The sequence below is a fragment of the Eptatretus burgeri genome, chromosome 1 (assembly GCF_056783735.1).
Source record: "Eptatretus burgeri isolate ZD-2024b chromosome 1, Ebu_testis_v1, whole genome shotgun sequence".
Classification (NCBI taxonomy): domain Eukaryota; kingdom Metazoa; phylum Chordata; class Myxini; order Myxiniformes; family Myxinidae; genus Eptatretus; species Eptatretus burgeri.
This window is the reverse complement of record NC_140961.1, coordinates 143258429-143281328: the sequence shown is the minus strand read 5'-3', so window position 1 is coordinate 143281328 and position 22900 is coordinate 143258429. Positions and strand designations below refer to the sequence as shown.

The following is a 22900-nucleotide window of genomic DNA, read 5'->3' as shown; positions in this document are numbered from 1 at the left end:
GGATGCATCGGTGACCCCCCAAGTCTTCCTCAAAACTACCTCACCCGCTACTCCAGGACGCACACATTCTTCCACTTGCCTCCTCCTGGTTATACTCCACAAATCTAAGCTCACTGCACACCTCAACTCTTTCGTTCCTCTTCTCAACCATTTGCTGTTCAATTCCACTCTTCCCTGCAGGGATCCAGGTTAGCAGTACGTCACCATCTCCAGTCATCTGCAATCGATGCCGCTGAATTTTCTAACCCCGTGCAGATTCGTGAGTTTCCCACCCTCCTTTTCTCATTTCATTCAACTTGTACTCCATCGTCAGTAAATTACCTTTTTTGCATCTCAATGTACCTCTTCACTCATCCATGAGCCTAGATGTTTGCAGGAACTCAAACATGTAGCCTGATGGAAAGGAATGTAATAGGGGCACACGAGACAGAAGGCACATAATTCTGAAAAGGAGAGACAATCAATAAGTACAGTGGTACACTACTCAACTCGCCTACCTCTCGAGGTACCAGAACCAAAATTCACAGGAGGAACTAGGCCAATGGGAGATGCTGGAGAGCTGAGATCTCATGGGAGGGGGGGGGGGCAACTTAAATAGCCAAACGAGCGGTGCAGGGCAGATTACAGGGTGAGTGACACAGAACACCCAGCCTGGCAACTCGTCAGAGAGTGATCTCATCTCCTTCGGAGCTACATTCGCTCCAGCTCTATGTTCTATTTGCTCACCCACTGCTGCCCCCAACCTCTTGCCTCCAACAAAAACCGCCAATCAGCCCACATTCCACCAGCGTATGAGCAACGAATGACGGCAGAACCAGGTCGCCACTTTCGGCCGAACGCACACGTAGGTCTCACAACCAATCAGGGCACGGCATGGCGAACAGTCCCCACCCTTCTCCAGTATAGAAGCACAAAATGGACCAGCTCGGCCCACTGTTCATTTTCTGTTGCAATAACTACACTTACTTGGCCTCACCAGGTTCCAAACATGGGCCACCCGATTGCAAGTTACGTAATCGTCTCATAAATGCAATAATCGTTCGGCACGTGAAACTAATACACACGTAGGTGTTTGGAGGTGGACATGAAGCATTCTGAGCAAATTTGAAAGTCTTTCCGAGACACCAGCGTGTCGACTGTTGGATCATCCAAAAACACACCGATGGCATTCTTTAACAATTCATTACATTGCAATGTCTGTCAGAAAATTAAGGGATGACATTATCAAGCCATTCGATCAACAAGGGATATTCCAAGAAGTGGACATTCCAGGCTAACGACTTCCACTCAGGACCGATACATGTGCACGACCATCGACCCAATTGGTTTCAAACTACCCAGATTATTATAAACACTCCCTGTATCTCGCAGAATACATGTCAGCACCGTCTTGAGGAGTCTCCATAATGCAAAGATCCATGCTCGTCGTCCAAGATGTGCACAGCGACAAATCCAAGCACAGTTGGAGTGGTCAAATCAGCATGTTCAATGGGCACTGAGCAAATGTTGTGTTAAGTGACATATCCAAGTTTCTACTTGAAAGTCACGATTGCTGTTCACGGGTCTACAGAAGACGCAATGAGCAATTTGTTCCGGTTGCAAATTCAGAAAGTATTCACACCCCTCGAATTTTTTTTCCACATTTTGTTGTGTTGCAGCATGAATTTAAAATGGATTAAACTTAATTTTTTAACTTGCAGGTTGCTGTGTGTGCTGTGTGTGCTGTGCGTGTGTGTGCGTGTGTGTGCGTGTGTCTCTCTCTGAGTGAATACAGTTTCAATTCTTCTTGGATTTGCTGTATCAGCTTTGTACATCTGGATTTGGGGATTTTTCTCCCATTCTTCCTTGCAGATTTTCTCAAGCTCTGTCAAGCTTGATGGGGAGTGTCGGTGAACAGCAATCTTCGTCTGTTTTTTCAATTTTCATCTCATCAGCCCACAGAATATTTTGCCTCATGCTCTGTCTTTCACGGGCCTTTTTGCAAACTCTCGGTGTGCTGTCATGTGCTTTTTTTCTCAGGAGTGACTTCTCTCTGGCCACTCACCCATAAAGCCTAGATTTGTGAAGTGCTGCAGAGACTGTTGTCTTTCCAGCAGGTTCTCTATTCTCAGCCAAGGAACTCTGTAGTTCTGTCAGAGTGGTCATTTAATTGGGTTCTTGGTCACCTCCCTGACAAAGGTCCTTCTTGCCCAGTTTGGTCAGACAGCCAGCTCTAGTAACAGTCTGAGTAGTTACATATTCTTTCCACTTCCTAATGATGGAGCTCACTGTGTTCTTGGGAACTCTCAACACTCTAGAAATTGCTTTATTCCCGTCCCCAGATCTTTGCCTCCTCACAATTCTATCTCGGAGTTCTTCGGACAATTCATGGTAGAGTTTCTACTCTGACATGCACCGTCAACTGTGGGACCTCATATAGAAAGATGCGTTTCAATCTAAATCATGTCCAACGAATTGAATTGGCCACAGGTGGACTCCAATCAAGTTGTCGAGACATCTCAAGAATCAAAGGAAATTGGATGCACCTGAGCTCAATTTGGAGAGAGTCATAGCAAAGGGGTTGAATACTTATGGACACAAGACATTTCAGCTTTTAATTTTTAAAAAATTCTAAAAACACGTTTTCACTTTGTCGTGATGGGGTATTTTGTGTAGATCATTGATAAAAAATATATAAATTTAATCCATTTTAAAATTCAGGCTGTAACACAACAAAATCTGAAAAAGTCAAGGGGTGTGAATACTTTCTCAAGGCACTGTACATCACAATCATCCCGACAAGTGTGAGGGTGTGCACTCCAATGTTTTGGGAGTTATGACAACCTGAGTGGAAATGGGAATGACACGAGTTGCTAACCTTGTACCTGTGACAATTTTTCACTCCTCGATCGACGACCTCGGGCATTTTCCAGACTCGTAATGCGACTCATTGCCTGGAGTGATGCTATCAATCGGCCAGGTGGCTGTTAGCATAAATCCATAACACTGAATAAATATCTGGCTGAGTGAGGTGGCGTGAAAAATGGCAGGGCAGAGCAAAACAAAGTGCATAGTTTCCTCTCTGAGCTCTTCATTGTCAGACACTGTCAGCAACAAACCAGGGACAAATCCTTTTCGGCAAAAAAAGAAAATTGAAAAAAAAAAAAGGTCGTTTTTCAATTTGTATAAATCACTCCATCGTGCCAATGCCTATGTAGCTACGTGAGGTAATATTAAATGATCCCCGACAATTCCTTAATGGATAGAGGGAAGTGTTTTAGCCCGCCAGAAAAAGAAAAGACTGACTGGGCAACACCGGGTATGCCTGCTCATAACGGGCGCACGCGTGTGGTTTTCTTCTTGGGATCGCAGTGTAGTAATTGGTCTTATTTTTATTTCCTGGTACGAGTGGTCATTTTTTTTTTCTCCCTGATAAATAAAGTCATCTTGAACATGTTTAATGTCCCTTTGACTGGACCGGCTGTTAAAACCGTCCAGGACATGGACACAACTTTCAACGCACAACTTTTTTATTCCCACGCTTTCGAAGAAAAGTGGGAATATTGTGATTGTACTCCTTGTCATGAGAGTTTCACTTTATCTTGTTAGTTTTACTACATATGACTAACTTTCATCACACACCACTTTATATGATAATATATTAAGCGAAAAACACTTTACTTTGTGGACGTGTCCATGACACAGCACCTCCATCAAACCATGGCCTTAAACTGTCATTAATAACCGATTTTAACTTACTGCACTGCGTATCTTAGCAACCACCAAAAAAATTATATTAATGCTTATTTATCATGTATTTTATTTAAATTTTTTATTATTTATTGTATTTTCATCTAAATACCTCCATTCCTTAAAACTATACATGTATATAAAATGTTTAATCAATAATATTAATTAAAGAATTTACTTCACAAAAATAAGTAATTCACGATTATTATATCAAATGCAATGCAATCGGAACTTGTTTACACGAAAACCATCCAAAATTGAATTAAAGGTGACTATGGAGACTTCTGCTTATGAAAACAATGAAAACTTGAGTATTTATTTTTTGTAAAAGAATGCTGCATCAAACCTGACACATAAACACTTATTAAAATCGTTAAAAAAAAACCTTGTCAATCGCTTGGAAGAGTGAATCCCTCACTTGTACTAAATCCAAATTTGTATATAAAGTTGAAAAATCAAAAACTTCAACTGACTTGATGTTGAGGATTCTAATTCTCTCGAAGAACTCGTAGGAAGAATTAATGCTCCAGAAAGTGTTAATAACAGAATTCTTCTCAATTACGAAACAATATTTCCTGAACTGTTCTCCAACAACTGGAAAGCCCGAGTTAAAAATAACTGATCACCGTTTGGTAGAACACTACCTGGCAACTGCCATAAGCCTATACTTGCATAGGTTCTTATGAAGCTTTGGGACCCAGAAAAGTCAAGGAATACAAAGATTTACCTCTTTACATTGAACATCAAAACTATGAACCAAAACTTCCTGATGCTCAGAGATAATATCTTGGAGTGACTTATGACAAGGAAAATATGTGCTATTTCCTATACGAGTGAAACTAACAGTTTTAATACCAAACTCTCTTAATAAAACCTCTACAAAAAACGTTTTACAAACAACAAAATTATTCACAGCCTGATCTACTGGAGCTATTACGTAGCTGTCATGGAGATCCCGAATGTCTTTACGAACACTCAGCTTGTTCAACACTGTTTTTGACTGATCCAGTGAAAGCAAGCCCCAACAACTAAAAAACTTAATCCTATTATCCAAGGCTCCCACAACTCTATTATTTAACCATGCATTAAAACTGTTTACAGATAACAGAAGGTGTACCAAGTTTAAGTTAACAAAATTAGAGACAAAATCCACAATTAAAGACCTAATGGCGCTCCAAGGTTGAGTTACTGGTTCCCTATATTTAGCTCCAATTTTCAGCAGATCCTTAATTTTACGATCACTAATTATATTCAAATCCCCAGAAACTAAGTGTCCACAAGGACCAGATAAAAAAAGGGGAAGACGAACATTCACAATCAGTTTCCAAAATGTCCTTTGCAATATCTACACAAAGTTTTAAGAAATTTACCACAATTGAATAAGGATTGTCCTATGGTGTTGGAGAAAGTGAAATAAACCTTCAATGGGGTTCGCTCCCCAACTTTATCTGGTAATAAACTCTGCACTAGTATCCTTAAAAATAGAATGAAGCCGAGCCAAAGCCTATCTACCTGCTTGCTGGAAAAAAAATAAAAAATAAATAAAAAATAATCACAAATTAAGAACTCGTGGATCCCATCAATTTTGGGAGTAGACTTCTTTACCAGAACCCTGCTACAAAAAAGTTTTGGTCAAAAAACAAGCACATGTATGAACTCTCTAAACTCCAGATATTAGCTGAGACTTGTTTGGAACATGACTTCAGAAGAGCATAAAAATCATGAAAAACCTTTCCATCATAAAAACCTTCAAGTTTATCAATTATCTCTGAAATTTCCATTTTTGGAGGCGTACGACATCGACGACACCCATGACCTCTGGGTCTCCTTCTGATTGGATTAGCAAAACACTTGTTATCAAAAACATTACCTTGAGAAACTGACTTAGTACCTTGTACCCCGTCATTAAGGCCCGAAGGATAGATCACACATCATGTCCTGATCCAAAAATCCTCTTTGCGTCCAGGCTCAACATTACACTCCTCTTTATTATCAAAGACTACCTTGGCTCAAACAGTGGAAGGCAACAAGACTACAACCAATCACAAAACCAGAGGAAGGTAAATTTAAACATTGGCAGATGCGCCTGGATCTTTCCGACATCAATATACGTGCCATCGGCCTGGATGATCTCTTTTGGTGTGAAACTGTGCAAAGGAAATAATCACAACTACCAAGTACACGGTCTTGTAAGGAATATTTACACGGCCGATTGATGAGTACGTGCACTACAATACATCACAAATTTAATCTCAAGCTGCATAATTTTGAAAAAGGTAAAAGTCAGAAAAAAGTAAACTTTTTGTTTTTTTTTTGTACACGAGAGGTAACCATACGGATGGGACCTTCAGTCCGTCAGGAATGGACAGCCAGTTTGTGACAGACTATCACAAATTATGTTTCATAAAGATCTTTTTGGGGGTAAAGTAAAATCAAACTTACTGCAGCTGACCACACCAGGTGGTGAGAATAATGTTTCTATTCACCGTCAATGGCAAAACTGTAAATGCCGAATCCACGAACGTGTGAAAAAAATTGTGGCAACTGCCGGGTGGAAGCCGGGAATCTCAGTTGGATTGAGAAATTGCCGAATCCGTGAATGGTTTACACGCGGAGAAAGATCGGCGTTGTACGGGAGGAAACGCAAAAGCTCAATCATATCGAGACATAATGGAACCAGCGAATGTTTACACATGCAGTAAATTGCGAAACTGTGAATGCCAAACTCGTGAATCGTGTGTGTGTGTGTGTGTGTGTGTGTGTGTGTGTGTGTGTGTGTGTGTGTGTGTGTGTGTGTGTGTGTGTGTGTGTGTGTGTGTGTGTGTGTGTGTGTGTGTGTGTGTGTGTGTGTGTGTGTGTGTGTGTGTGTGTGTGTGTGTGTGTGTGTGTGTGTGTGTGTGTGTGTGTGTGTGTGTGTGTGTGTGTGTGTGTGTCTTCGTACGGGTGGAAACTCAAAATCACAATTGTATCGAGGTTTTTATGAAACCTCCCACCCACCTTCGGACCCCAGAAAGTTTGGTGAGACTAGCCCCGAAACTGAGGAAGTAGTTCAGGGACGGACGGACAGACAAACTCCTGCTTCATTATATAGATAGAAGATTTAATCAAAATAAATAAATACATAAATAAAAAAGCCAAAACACAATTTAATCGGTCAAGTATGAAAAAAATCATCAAAATACCTGAAAGGTTGCGAAGAAGGCACGGTCAGGACCACCTTTGATGACCTATGGCCAGGGAAGGAGAATGTCGATGCACAAACTCTGGGTGGCTGCCTTCTCTGCCAATTTAAATCGAAATCTTCGATGGAGAAGTACATTTTAATTTAGTATGGTACAATCCCACAACTGGGCCTGGCAGGATGGCCTCGAAGTACACACACTCACCCGCTAAGCTGTTTATCCTCGGTTTGAATCCCAACCCAGCTATAAAACGTCATCCCGGCGTTTCACAGGCAGGACGAGACGTCAACGTGTGTGCCATCCATCAGATGCACGATAAACAGGCGTCCCATCCATCGGCATCAGTTGGTAGACGTTGAAGATCCCACGGTGTCCTTTGTGAAGAGAAGGCGAGCTATCGCTGGTACCCTGCCCAAATTACAAATTCCTGCACTAACTGACACAGGAGGCAGCTGTGTTTATTTTCTTTTCTTGACAGGAGCAAGGCTCATGGAAGAGCAAGGTACAGCTCCTCTTCGAAAAACCACCGTGGGATTCTTCAAGTTCACCAACTACTGCCAGCAGATGATGGGACACCCGGATCAAGTTACTTCCAACAGACGACGCACACATTGACACCTCGCACTTTAAACTACAAGGACACTCGGTGGAGCGCATACCTCCGCCACATAATGCCTGATCCACGAGAACATATCGGGCCCAATCAATACCCTTTTGAAATATCATGCTATACAGTACTATGTGTTTTTGGCCCCATCTCTCAATGGTGAAGAATCACTTTGGAAATTAAATAATTCCCATCAATATCCGGATTTGGATCTTCATTAAAATCTAATCAGTTCGTCCTTCTCACACAACCAACGTGCCCACAATTTCATCCGGATCCGTCCACAACTTTTTGAGATATCCTGCACACAAACAAACAAGGGCGAACAAAACATCCTTCACCTTTGGTGGTGGAGGTAATAACTCCTTTGGGCCTAAATGGGGCCAGGATCACATTATGTGCAACTTACAAAAGCAGCTTTCTTGACTCGTTTAAAGCCAAGATTTTGATAAAGGGGATTCTCTTTAACAGCTCGATATTATTCTTTCCTGGAAAATAAATCCTCCATAAACAGGATGAACTCAAGGCCATGCGGTACGATCTATAAATCTATGATCAAGCATGAGCAGCACCCTCTGCCGATGATGGAAACCTGCAGCCATAGGCTGCACACAAAATGAATCACATAACTTCAAGAGTGAGTCACCCAAAGCTGTCCACAAAAACCAGGTACACATGCATAAACAAACACTCAGAAAGCCCAAGTGAGAAAAAAAAAAAAAAAAAAAAAAAAAAAAAAAAAAAAACTTGGAGCCATCTCTTACTCCTCAGTAAAGGGAAGGGAGGGGGTGGGGTGGGGTTATATTTTCTAGAGTCCCTTTATAGAGAGAGTAGCGACAACTAACGATTTGACGCCATTTTGAGTCCATTCAGTGTGGTGCGCGTGCGGAGCCGCCGTATGGCGCTAGTGAATTGAACCGTGTATTCCATTATGTTCTCAATGTACGAGAGATGGGAATGGTCTTTTCCATGTTGATAATGAATAAATTATGTGAAGATGACAAAATAGATGATTTATGACAACAAAGAGCCATATGATAAAGAATAAATTCACAGAGCTGGTTGTGATTTAACAGTCACAGTCATTTAGAACCATGACAAAGAAGGAATGAACTATACAAGTACACGTGCTGCTTATTTCAGCCTCATTTTAATTTCAGGGAGGCGAGAGCAAGACTCGAACTCTCACCTCCCTGCTTATACATGTACAATACAATGTTAACAGTTATCTTTGTATTTCTGCTGTTGTTTGACCTTATTTATGAGTGGGTATTTATTTGTGTTTGTTTAATTTTAATATTTAAATTATAAATCTAAACTTTGCTGCATGTTGCCGATCATATATTAATCCCACCAAAAATAGATTAGCACACCCATCCCGGCCCCCCTCATTCCCTCTCTCACACACATGCACGTATGTACTAATGCACACACATACAAATTATAAATTGAAAGTCACACACACACAAGTTAATGTCCTCACACATTCAAATCAAGAGAGACAAATACATACATTCAATGCATGCGCCCCCCCCCCCCCGAAGGTAAAAGCCAGTCCTGACCATGCTACACTCAAGTTAGATGGGCTCCGTTCTCTGCTTCTATGGGGTGTCGACCTGCTTAGTATCCTGAGATCTGGCAGTCTACCCCCACACCAATAGATTTTAAATCTTTGGTGTAACCTACTCTTAAAAGCTAGGGTTGGGGTTTTGGGTTAGGGTCAGAATTAGGGTTAGTGTTGGCCCGTTACCCTGCATATAATCTGATGGCCACAAAATAAACAAATAAATAAAAACCATCAAGAACAATCGGAGGAAACTGCTGGAAATTAAACTAGAAAACTTAAGTGGTGTCCACAAATTACCATCCATCTCAAAAGGCCAGCCTCAAGAGGTTGTACAATTAAATAAATATACAAGCAAAAAAAACAAACAAACAACAAAAAAAAAAGCAGTCATAGACTGGTACTTACTAAATCGTCAACTTGACCTCTGACCTTGTCTAATAAAAGCTGTCTCGAGAGAAGGTAGCGACGCAAACCAAGTTTCTACGATGATTCTGTACCAAACCATCAAAAATCGAATGTTTGACCTCACTGTGACCTTTGACCGATTTTGACCAAAATCTAATCAGCGCTAGCCATCACCCTCCTGAATCACGTGGTGTAATTTGACATTGGTAGCTTCTTCCGTTCGAGTTACCGCGGATTAACGTAACGTAAAGGTCACACTCGACGGCCCCCCCAACTCGAAAGGACGCTGGGTGAGAGCGATGACGTCAGCGCGCACACGCAAAACCTTTCCGTGACTCAACGACGAATCTGCTCGAGCGTGCTGCGCCACATGACGAGCCGTGACGCAGCGGGTGAAATATTTTTATACAATCTTAAAACATCTCCAAAACATCAGATTTTTACCAGAATTTCGACAACCCAGTGTTAAGCATCCTAAGCGATCGCAAAAACCGAAGACAAAATTAAAATTGAAGTTAAAACGAACTCGTAACGTCGAGCAAAGCAAAAATACTCCATTTGTCCACAGGAATTTACGGAATTATTTAATATCATTTTATAACACTGAAATTTTTAAAACAGCCGTAACTCGACAAATTGACAAATTCCGCCGAACTTACCTCGATCTTCCAAACTCACGCTCCGTCAACAATACCTGTGGTAACTTTTCTCGAGTTATCATGTTTTGGACGTTTGACCTCACTGTGACCTTGACCTTTGACCGATTTTGACCAAAATCTAATCAGCACTAGCCATCACCTTCCTGAATCACGTGGTGTAATTTGACATTAGTAGCTTCTTCCGTTCGAGTTATCGTGCCGACAAACAAACACACAAACAGAGGACGGAAGTGATCAATATACTTACGAAATCTTTAGATTTCGTAAGTAAAACACCTGAAAAGAATAGAAAAACCATCAATTAATGGGTAACACGTGACAAACGGAACGGTGCATTACATGAAACACTCGTAAGAAAGCAGGTAACACAGTGTTCCCACAGATGTAAATATAACCAGGCAGATGTTCCAACATGGATACCAGCAGTGCACGAGCAGGTAGACTTGCATTGCTGCCTCCCAAATAGATATCAATTAGGCCGACAGCCTGCAGACACAATGACAAGTGAGGTGGAGCAAGCAGGTCCCAGAGGCTCGAAAACACAGCAGGGAGGCACACCCTATGACGTCATGAAAGGTTTACCATCTGCCAAGACAAACTCAGACATGAAGAGATTTGCCAGAGGATTCAACAACTTTTACCACTAAGAGGACCCATTTTGGGCTCTCACAGGGACCTCTTTATTTTATATATATATATATATATATATATATATATATATATATATATATATATATATATATATATATATATATATATATATATATTATTGTTGCGGTTCTCGGAACTGCATCCCTCCAAAGCAATGGCAACCATCATACAGCCGTCCCGAGACAGTTATTCCATTAATATACGTTCAGACAGACCCTTCCCTTTTGTCTTTCGGGACAACGGGACAGTGCGTTGTGTAAACTTCATAGCTCGGTCTGATTAAATCTCCACACTCATTCCTATTCTTTTTTCTACTTTTATTCCTGAGGTAAACACCAGCCACGTGTACCCTTCGCTGTGAGATGGGTCCTCAGCGAAGGCCAATCAGGCATTACGCTGGACACCCCTCTGCAGAAATCGCAGCCTGCCGAACGCACGTGCAGCGGTAGTTTCAACCCAATGGACAGAAAGCTCACCCAACACGACGCCCACGCTGCACGGAACATATACCGAGGAGATGGGAGAAACGGCACCTTAAATGCTGGCAACTTGAAAAGCGCACGTGGCCCCGCCCTTTCCAAATCACCATCTAATAATGATATCTATCTCCATCCAATCCGAATCCACATTTAATACTTGTGTCTATCCAATCTTTTCCCTGAATTCATGACATTGATCAGGGCGGCAAACCCACGCATGGCCCCGGGGTGGTTTATCATCGCACTGTACGTGGCATGCTCGATGGCGGGCGGACCCGCGCGCTGGCCACGTGCTTAATGGTGGACCGCGCGCACTGTATGGGGCATGCTCGATGGCGGGTGGACCCTCTTGTACACTGTTAACTTCAACGAGGACAGGCAGACAGGTTACACGGTGCTGACCACGTGTACAATGGCAGACTCGCACGCAGCCGTGATACTTTATCATCGTGCAGAACGAGGCACAAAAAAACACATCTTTGGTCGGGTCTGGGCATGGGGTTACAATAACATCTTACCGTCGGTCTTCGCTCATCACGACGGCCACAAATGTCTCCCGTGGATGGCAGACATCCTTCTGCACCTTCACCTCCATGCAGAGGCATGCTGTGCGGCCGGATCGCTCGGGCCGTGTGGTTCCCCATTGACCAGCACCAAACGCGGGTCACCGGGGCACAGTACTGGGTTCGGTGCAAAGCGATTCATATCACAGGGTTCGGTGTAAGGAGATTCATGTCACGGTGCTCAGAGCGAGATGATTCCACAGCTTGGAACCATCTGGCCAGAAATGAAGTGGAGCCGCTTCCGGTCTTGGCAGCCAGCTCGCGTGCTGGCCGGGGCCCAACCAGAGCACCCGATTCGGGTGACGAAATTGCTTTGGGCATTCGCCCCCGCCCCACACCACCGGATCTATAAAAGGACGGGTCGTGGGGCGGAGGAGAGGAATAGTCGTCCGAGTCGTCGTTCAATCATCGTTCATTTCTTCATTCCTGTCAGCTCATTCTGTCTGGCTTGGGATGGACAACCGACACATTCGCCTGCTGGCTCGACCCTTCTTTACCAATTCGCTGCCCTTCTCCGCCCACTTGCTTCAGACTCTGCCTCTGTCTCCACCCATTGGCTTCTGGCTCCACCCAAGTCCCTCCGTTCACGCCCACTGGTCGTGTCCCATTCTCTGGATCGACGCTAGCTGCACAAAATGCCACAAAGCAAGAGACGACGCACCAGCTGTCAGGGAGGTATCGCCCAGCGGAGAATCGCCCCAAAACGTATTGGTGGCACGATCGGGCAATCACGCAAGGTAATGAGGCCGTTAGCCTCATCTCCTCTCCTCCTTTTTCTCTTCATCGGGTTGTGTGCGTGTGTTGTGGCGCCTGTCGTCGTTTAAGTTAACAGTGTACAAGAATTATATCGGGATTAATCTGCTCTGTCTGCGCCTTTGTAAGTTGGTTGTATATTGCCGCACCTTTCACATTTCTTCCTATTCCTGCAACAGACAACAATAAAAGCGATATTCACAGTACCACATATCTTTCCTCGCCTGCTTATAAATAAATTCCTTTGTAGAAATGTTCCCAGCTCGTTTTTGTCTTTTCTTTCATTTATCCAGCATGGTTCGTATCCTAACGATCCGTTCCTTTCAGCCGGTATGTCCTTGGCAGTGTCGCTCGGCTGCATCTGATCAAGTGATCCGGTTTGGACAAGGCGTACCGAGGGTATGTCCCCCGGTAATTAGATCACATGGTTATTGTTTAGGTAACCAGATTAACTAGACGGAGGACCCTAAATCACGTGGTAGAGTTATTTGTGTTCACGGTCGGTTAGCAACTCGTTGCGTCACGGAATTTATCCGTGTGTGCCGGCCTGCAATTCCAGGGAGTCTGGTGGGATCCCAAGATAGCTCCCCCCCCCCCCCCCGTGGTCTTCTCACCCGACCACAACAATATATATATATATATATATATATATATATATATACATACATATACATATATACACAATTCCAGCAATCTCTGTGTGTGTGACCGCTGTTTCTCGACAACCTCTGGTCCGATCTAATTGAAACTTGCCGGGTATATTGCTGGGGACCTGAGGATGTGCCTTTTCACGATTTGATATTAATCGGACAAGTACTTCCCAAGTTATGGCCATTTATTTACCAACCAATGGGAAGACACGTTGTTGCGTGGGTGTGGCCGATGGGGAAGGGAAGCACAGCCGCGTTCCCCATTACGGGTTACAATGTACGGGCTTCCGGAGAGTGATGACTTCGTGTATTCTAATAATTTCTCGATTTCTTATGCGCATTTATAGATAAACACAATGGCCAAACTTATGATCGTTTTCATATTAGACGGTGTATAAATTTCGGGAACATCAGAGTGCTGGTATGCTCCGAACCAGGAAGTAAATTTTTTCTCTCTCTTCTCTTTTTGTTTTTCCTTGCCACGACTTTGCGAAAAGGTAAAATACGTTGGCGCCAATTGAATAATTGGGTATTAAAAATAAATTGCGAATATCGAACTTCCGGGTCACGCACGTACGGGCACTCGAGAGCGAAGAAACTGCCTGTGTGGTTTATTATCATTTTTTTATGGGCACGTACTAGTATATATATATATATATATATATATATATATATATATATATATATATATATATATATATATATATATATATCTGTGCAGCGTCTGTCACCTGTTGTGTTGTCACTGAGCTCCTCTCTCAAACCTTCATGAAATCGTACCAAACTTCCAAGCTGCACATTGCTCTCACTTGTGTTCATCCGAAAAGTATCATTTATTTTTGGGGGAATTTTATTTTTTTTTGAATTAAACTGCTTATAAAAATGTAAATCCATCGCAAATAGTACAATGAGATTTACAAAATAAATGTTTGAATCCTGCTTGGTGTAAATCATGACGACACAGCAACTTATGCACTAATCCTTAATTAAAACAAGCCGGTCTTCATCGTGACTTGTGAGGTGGTTTGAATTGCACAGCAGGAATCCTAACGATGTGGAGGTGAGGTGTTCTTAATAACATGGCTTAATGGTGGTTACATGGCAATGAGGTGTTCTTAATAACATGGCTTAATGGTGGTTACATGGCAATGAGGTGTTCTTAATAACATGGCTTAATGGTGGTTACATGGCAATGAGGTGTTCTTAATAACATGGCTTAATGGTGGTTACATGGCAATGAGGTGTTCTTAATAACATGGCTTAATGGTGGTTACATGGCAATGAGGTGTTCTTAATAACATGGCTTAATGGTGGTTACATGGCAATGAGGTGTTCTTAATAACATGGCTTAATGGTGGTTACATGGCAATGAGGTGTTCTTAACAACATGGCTTAATGGCGGTTACATGGCAATGAGGTGTTCTTAATAACATGGCTTAATGGCGGTTACATGGCAACGAGGTGTTCTTAACATGGCTTTATGGCGGTTACATGGCAATGAGGTGTTCTTAATAACATGGCTTAATGGTGGTTACATGGCAATGAGGTGTTCTTAACAACATGGCTTAATGGCGGTTACGTGGCAATGAGGTGTTCTTAATAACATGGCTTAATGGCGGTTACATGGCAATGAGGTGTTCTTAATAACATGGCTTAATGGTGGTTACATGGCAATGAGGTGTTCTTACTAACATGGCTTTATGGCGGTTACATGGCAATGAGGTGTTCTTACTAACATGGCTTTATGGCGGTTACATGGCAATGAGGTGTTCTTAATAACATGGCTTAATGGCGGTTACATGGCAATGAGGTGTTCTTAATAACATGGCTTAATGGTGGTTACATGGCAATGAGGTGTTCTTAATAACATAGCAATGAGGTGTTCTTAATAACATGGCTTAATGGCAGTTACATGGCAATGAGGTGTTCTTAATAACATGGCTTAATGGCAGTTACAAGGCAATGAGGTGTTCTTAATAACATGGCTTAATGGCAGTTACAAGGCAATGAGGTGTTCTTAATAACATGGCTTAATGGCAGTTACAAGGCAATGAGGTGTTCTTAATAACATGGCTTAATGGTGGTTACATGGCAATGAGGTGTTCTTAATAACATAGCAATGAGGTGTTCTTAATAACATGGCTTAATGGTGGTTACATGGCAATGAGGTGTTCTTAATAATATGGCTTAATGGTGGTTACATGGCAATGAGGTGTTCTTAATAACATGGCTTAATGGTGGTTACATGGCAATGAGGTGTTCTTAATAACATGGCTTAATGGCAGTTACATGGCAATGAGGTGTTCTTAATAATATGGCTTAATGGTGGTTACATGGCAATGAGGTGTTCTTAATAACATGGCAATGAGGTGTTCTTAATAACATGGCAATGAGATGTTCTTAATAACATGGCTTAATGGCGGTTACGTGGAAACGAGGTGTTCTTAATAACATGGCTTAATGGTGGTTACATGGCAATGAGGTGTTCTTAATAACATGGCAATGAGGTGTTCTTAATAACATGGCTTAATGGTGGTTACGTGGCTATGAGGTGTTCTTAATAACATGGCTTAATGGTGGTTACGTGGCAATGAGGTGTTCTTAATAACAAGGCTTAATGGTGGTTACATGGCAATGAGGTGTTCTTAATAACATAGCAATGAGGTGTTCTTAATAACATGGCTTAATGGCAGTTACATGGCAATGAGGTGTTCTTAATAACATGGCTTAATGGCAGTTACAAGGCAATGAGGTGTTCTTAATAACATGGCTTAATGGCAGTTACAAGGCAATGAGGTGTTCTTAATAACATGGCTTAATGGCAGTTACAAGGCAATGAGGTGTTCTTAATAACATGGCTTAATGGTGGTTACATGGCAATGAGGTGTTCTTAATAACATAGCAATGAGGTGTTCTTAATAACATGGCTTTATGGTGGTTACATGGCAATGAGGTGTTCTTAATAATATGGCTTAATGGTGGTTACATGGCAATGAGGTGTTCTTAATAACATAGCAATGAGGTGTTCTTAATAACATGGCTTAATGGCAGTTACATGGCAATGAGGTGTTCTTAATAATATGGCTTAATGGTGGTTACATGGCAATGAGGTGTTCTTAATAACATGGCTTAATGGTGGTTACATGGCAATGAGGTGTTCTTAATAACATAGCAATGAGGTGTTCTTAATAACATGGCTTTATGGCAGTTACATGGCAACGAGGTGTTCTTAATAACATGGCTTTATGGTGGTTACATGGCAATGAGGTGTTCTTAATAACATGGCTTAATGGCAGTTACATGGCAATGAGGTGTTCTTAATAATATGGCTTAATGGTGGTTACATGGCAATGAGGTGTTCTTAATAATATGGCTTAATGGTGGTTACATGGCAATGAGGTGTTCTTAATAACATAGCAATGAGGTGTTCTTAATAACATGGCTTTATGGCAGTTACATGGCAACGAGGTGTTCTTAACATGGCTTAATGGTGGTTCCATGGCAATGAGGGGTTCTTAATAACATGGCTTAATGGCAGTTACAAGGCAATGAGGTGTTCTTAATAACATGGCTTAATGGTGGTTACATGGCAATGAGGTGTTCTTCATAACATGGCTTAATGGCAGTTACAAGGCAATGAGGTGTTCTTAATAATATGGCTTAATGGTGGTTACATGGCAATGAGGTGTTCTTAATAACATGGCTTAATGGCAGTTACATGGCAATGAGGTGTTCTTAATAACATGGCAATGAGATGTTCTTAATAACATGGCTTAATGGCGGTTACGTGGAAACGAGGTGTTCTTAATAACATGGCTTAATGGTGGTTACATGGCAATGAGGTGTTCTTAATAACATGGCAATGAGGTGTTCTTAATAACATGGCTTAATGGTGGTTACGTGGCTATGAGGTGTTCTTAATAACATGGCTTAATGGCGGTTACGTGGCAATGAGGTGTTCTTAATAACATGGCTTAATGGCGGTTACGTGGCAATGAAGTGTTCTTAATAACATGGCTTAATGGCGGTTACGTGGCAATGAGGTGTTCTTAATAACATGGCTTAATGGTGGTTACGTGGCAATGAGGTGTTCTTAATAACATGGCTTAATGGTGGTTACGTGGCAATGAGGTGTTCTTAATAACATGGCTTAATGGTGGTTACGTGGCAATGAGATGTTCTTAATAACATGGCTTAATGGCGGTTACGTGGCAATGAGATGTTCTTAATAACATGGCTTAATGGCGGTTACGTGGCAATGAGATGTTCTTAATAACATGGCTTAATGGCGGTTACGTGGAAATGAGGTGTTCTTAATAACATGGCTTAATGGCGGTTACGTGGCAATGAGATGTTCTTAATAACATGGCTTAATGGCGGTTACGTGGAAACGAGGTGTTCTTAATAACATGGCTTAATGGTGGTTACGTGGAAATGAGGTGTTCTTAATAACATGGCTTAATGGCGGTTACGTGGCAATGAGGTGTTCTTAATAACATGGCTTAATGGCGGTTACGTGGCAATGAGGTGTTCTTAATAACATGGCTTAATGGCGGTTACGTGGCAATGAGGTGTTCTTAATAACATGGCTTAATGGCGGTTACGTGGCAATGAGGTGTTCTTAATAACATGGCTTAATGGCGGTTACGTGGCAATGAGGTGTTCTTAATAACATGGCTTAATGGCGGTTACGTGGCAATGAGGTGTTCTTAATAACATGGCTTAATGGCGGTTACGTGGCAATGAGGTGTTCTTAATAACATGGCTTAATGGCGGTTACGTGGCAATGAGGTGTTCTTAATAACATGGCTTTATGGCGGTTACATGGCAATGAGGTGTTCTTAATAACATGGCTTAATGGTGGTTACATGGCAATGAGGTGTTCTTAATAACATGGCTTAATGGCCGTTACATGGCAATGAGGTGTTCTTAATAACATGGCTTAATGGCGGTTACTTGGCAATGAGGTGTTCTTAATAACATGGCTTAATGGTGGTTACATGGCAATGAGGTGTTCTTAATAACATGGCTTAATGGTGGTTACATGGCAATGAGGTGTTCTTAATAACATGGCTTAATGGCCGTTACATGGCAATGAGGTGTTCTTAATAACATGGCTTAATGGCGGTTACTTGGCAATGAGGTGTTCTTAATAACATGGCTTAATGGCGGTTACATGGCAATGAGGTGTTCTTAATAACATGGCTTTATGGCGGTTACATGGCAATGAGGTGTTCTTAACAACATGGCTTAATGGCGGTTACATGGCAATGAGGTGTTCTTAATAGCATGGCTTAATGGCGGTTACATGGCAATGAGGTGTTCTTAATAACATGGCTTAATGGCGGTTACATGGCAATGAGGTGTTCTTAATAACATGGCTTAATGGTGGTTACATGGCAATGAGGTGTTCTTAACAACATGGCTTAATGGCAGTTATGTGGAAATGAGGTGTTCTTCATAACATGGCTTAATGGCGGTTACATGGCAATGAGGTGTTCTTAATAACATGGCTTAATGGCGGTTATGTGGCAATGAGGTGTTCTTAATAACATGGCTTAATGGTGGTTACATGGCAATGAGGTGTTCTTAATAACATGGCTTAATGGCGGTTACATGGCAATGAGGTGTTCTTAATAACATGGCTTAATGGCGGTTACATGGCAATGAGGTGTTCTTAATAACATGGCTTTATGGCGGTTACATGGCAATGAGGTGTTCTTAACAACATGGCTTAATGGCGGTTACATGGCAATGAGGTGTTCTTAATAACATGGCTTAATGGCGGTTACATGGCAATGAGGTGTTCTTAATAACATGGCTTTATGGCGGTTACATGGCAATGAGGTGTTCTTAATAACATGGCTTAATGGTGGTTACATGGCAATGAGGTGTTCTTAACAACATGGCTTAATGGCGGTTACATGGCAATGAGGTGTTCTTAATAACATGGCTTTATGGCGGTTACATGGCAATGAGGTGTTCTTAATAACATGGCTTAATGGCGGTTACATGGCAATGAGGTGTTCTTAACACAGCGGCGTGTGGTGAGGCGAGCGCAGCGAGCCGAGCCACACAAGTATATATAGTCAAAGGACTCCTACTATCCTGAAAGCTCGCTGCGTTCCATGGCAAGACAAGGACATTTGGTGAAAGGCTCGTTGGGGTTAAAAGAGAATAAAGGGAATCAAGTAATGGATATGGATAATCCCATTCAATGCAGAATAATAAAGCAGAGAATGAGAAGCAGAGAATGAGAAGCAGAGTCATAAGCTCATCCTAGTCCCATGCAATGCAAACTCCAAGGCCATTGACAAGTTCACCACTTGAACCAAGACAAATGGGTGAACTTGAAAAAGTCAAAAGTCAACCGGGGGGGGGGGGGGTGGGGAAGGATCGGACGACAACGCAGATAGTTTTTGGTGTTTGGAATGTTGGTTTCTGCAGGGAGAGAGCCAGCTCTCATGCTCGTTTAAATAGTACAAAAACAAAAACAAAAAAACCCAGAAAAGGCACACTGGTGTTGGCTCAGCCTGGCCTAGCACCAACGCCAACCTGGTGTTGGCTTCGGGGTTCGGGTGGTAGTTTGGGATCCTCGGGTCCTGAGTTCAAGCACCGTTTACCGTTGAATTCACACCAGGGGGTTGACTCAGCCCATCATCCTTCCCAGGTCGGCGAAACGAGTACCAGTGGAGCAGCCAAAAGGCTGCACACCAAGGTAAGGAGGTATCGACGAATTGATAAAATCTCGAGCTGATGCGGTGCAGCCATGATGGGACGAATGGCCTCCTCCAGAACAAAAATTTCCTTGCAATTCCCTGTAACTATTCCCTCAAACTCAGTATGTCAAACAATACGAGGCAGTCACAATGCTGCGGGATAGCATCATGTAGCCGATACAGTGCACTCCAAGTTATATCCAAGGTGGGAATTGGTCATTTGTTCAGAATGACGGCGATAGTTCGCCTACTCTTCACGAAGGCCATGGTGAGATCTTTAACATGCACCAACAAATGGCAAACGAGGCACCAGTTTACCGGCCATCCGAGGGGACGGCACACACACATCGATGACTCCTCGTACCTGCGAAACACCGGGATGACAGTTTACAGCTGCGTCGAGATTCGAACCCAGGCTAGACAGCCTAGAGGTGAGTGTGCTCACCTCTCAGCCTTCCTGCCAGCCCCCTTACCCACATCGAAGGTTCCTGCGTTCCGTCACCGTCTCTCTTGATTACCTTCCTTGGTGTGCACACCTGGGGCTCTCCTCCTGTCAACACGTTGCCTTTTTCACCTTGTGTCACCCTCACTCTTCGACGAGCCAACATCTTGTTCAAATTCCCATCACAATCACCAATATCTATCTACAATTCCAGCAATCTCTGTGTGTCTGTCTGTCTGTGACCGCAGTTTCTCCACAACCACTGGTCCGATCTCATTGAAACTTGCCAGTTATATTGCTGGGGACCTGAGGATGTGCCTTTTCAAGGTTTGATATTAATCAGACAAGTGGTTCCCAAGTTATGGCCATTTATTTACCAAACCAATGACAGGACATGGTGCTTTGACGTCACAATTCTTTTTTTTTTTTTGCACGTACTAGTCAATTTAATACTGCTTTTGTTGGCACTTCGGTTCTTTCACCACATTCAAATCAATAAACAAACACAAGCTGGTGAGGAGAAAAATAAATAAATAAATAAAAATTAAATAAATCATGACGTCATACATTTCAATGCACGTACACTATAAAAAGCATTAACAACACGCACAAAACACCATTTCAATAACCACCAGACATGGGGATTGGGGGAAAAACAATGAAAGTCATTGACAAAACGTCCAAACCGGCCCCACAACACGGAAACCATGAGGTAATTTACCTTCTGACTCGACGTCCTGTGATCCGCGCCCGTGGCAGACATTGTTACAAAACAGCTCTCTTCAGATAAAGATGAACGGACCAAAATACACGACCCGAGAGATTAAATCTGAACAAAAGCCTCCGATCGCAACAGCCGTCAGAAACCGCGCCTGTGTCACCCCCTCCTGTGCGCATGCGCAGCAGATCCTCCAATCGGATTTAACTTCAGGATCTCAGTCTTCTTCTTCTTCTTTTTTTAATCTTCTTCTTCTTCTTTTTAATCTTCTTCTTCTTCTTCTTCTTTTTAATCTTCTTCTTCTTCAAATGTTCATGCGAAATATTCGAGCTCCGTCAGAGGAAAAGATTTTAATTATTTCTCTTCCTTATTTTTTTCAGTTCGAGAGAGAGAGAGAGAATAGTAATAGATGATAATATTTAATAATTATAATATCCGGTAATGAATTTAAAGAATACTAGCTCGGTTTGTGCTTTCTCCCTTTTACCCCCTTCCCGCCGTTTTCGAGGCTCTTGCCATCAAAACGAAAAGCAATAAAAAGCGAAAAGGTTCAAACTGTCGGAGCATGAAGTATAAATAAGCCGTGGATGTGACTCCCGGTGTATGCGGTGGAGATTTATGTTTGTTGTGCTCAGGATACAAACGAGGAGAGTCGGCACGGAAGGAGGTCATACGGCCCATCGTGCCTGTGCTGCACCTCCCCCCCCCCCCCCCCAGAAACCATCACTCGTCCACAAACAAACCACCTGCAGGCAACAGGTCCTGCCAATATCCCCCATAAGGCGGGGATACCCCCCTCAATAGAGGTGTTTGCTTTCTTCTCTGAATCTACACACACAATTTCAATGAAACTTGACCACCACCTTCATCACCCATGATGTACCAAAGTTTGTTCATGGAATTCAAAAATAAATCCATAGGTATTTACTTTCTTCTCCATTATATATATTTGTGGGTCATCCATGCCGACCAGTGGCTCCCTGGTTATCTTATCCAGTCACCACCAGGTGAGCACCCAGGGGTATTGCCAATCTGTTTTATTGTAACACCCTGGTTATATCCAAGTACTTGCCTCACTTTTCTCATCCCCTCTCGCCCCCCACCACCCTAATGAAATTGAGTTGCCCGCTTGATGGATGTGATCTGATGTTGGTTTCGCGCAGACATGATGGACCAAATCCAAATGGCCTCCTCCTGCATCAAGTTTCCTTTCCTTAATCTTCATTGTTATATCTTCGTAGCAGGTTCACCACAAGCCCGGCACCACCCTCCCCCCCCCACCACCACCAACAACAACACCCGGTGCATCTTTGGTTATCGCCAGTCCCTATATCCGGGCCGAAGCCCCAGAATCAATCTGGTAGCCCTCGGCTGAACCCTCTCCATGATGTCCTTCCTGTCTCCATAGCTACTGTATGTCCTTCCTCAGATGGGGCGACCAAACCTGTACAATATTCCAGATGTAGTGTTACTAAATTCCTGTACAGTGTTAACGCAACCGTTTCACCCTACCTCTCAATGGTGAAGAATCACTGAAAAAAAATTATCGGATCCAGATCTTCACCAAAAATCTAACCAGTTCGTCATTGTCACAAACTCAACGTGTCCACCAAGTATCGGCCAAATCTGTCCACCACTTTTTGAGATATCGTGCTTTCTATCGTTGTTGGCCATATCTCTCAATGGTGAAGAATCACTTAAAAAAAAATTCCAGTAGCCGGATCCAGATCTGGATCTTCACCAAAATCTAATCAGTTCGTCCTTCTCATACACCCA

At 42.6% G+C, this 22900-nt stretch overlaps 1 protein-coding gene across 4 annotated transcripts in view; it reads right to left on the bottom strand.

Moving 5' to 3' along the window:
* The window catches only part of LOC147035662 (ADP-ribosylation factor-like protein 6-interacting protein 1), a 31836-nt gene extending 10485 nt beyond the window's left edge, over nt 1–21351 (bottom strand). The window contains exon 1 of one of the 4 annotated variants that reach the window (XM_085846216.1): nt 21128–21351. In XM_085846216.1, coding sequence (XP_085702342.1) covers nt 21128–21169 — 42 coding nt within the window. In that variant the 5' untranslated portion in view covers nt 21170–21351. Of the gene's footprint in view, nt 1–2864; nt 3066–5599; nt 5651–21127 lie in introns of those variants that run through there. The other 3 variants (XM_085846225.1, XM_085846234.1, XM_085846205.1) reach the window with 3 other exon arrangements.
* Between the last annotated feature and the right edge of the window lie 1549 nt (nt 21352–22900).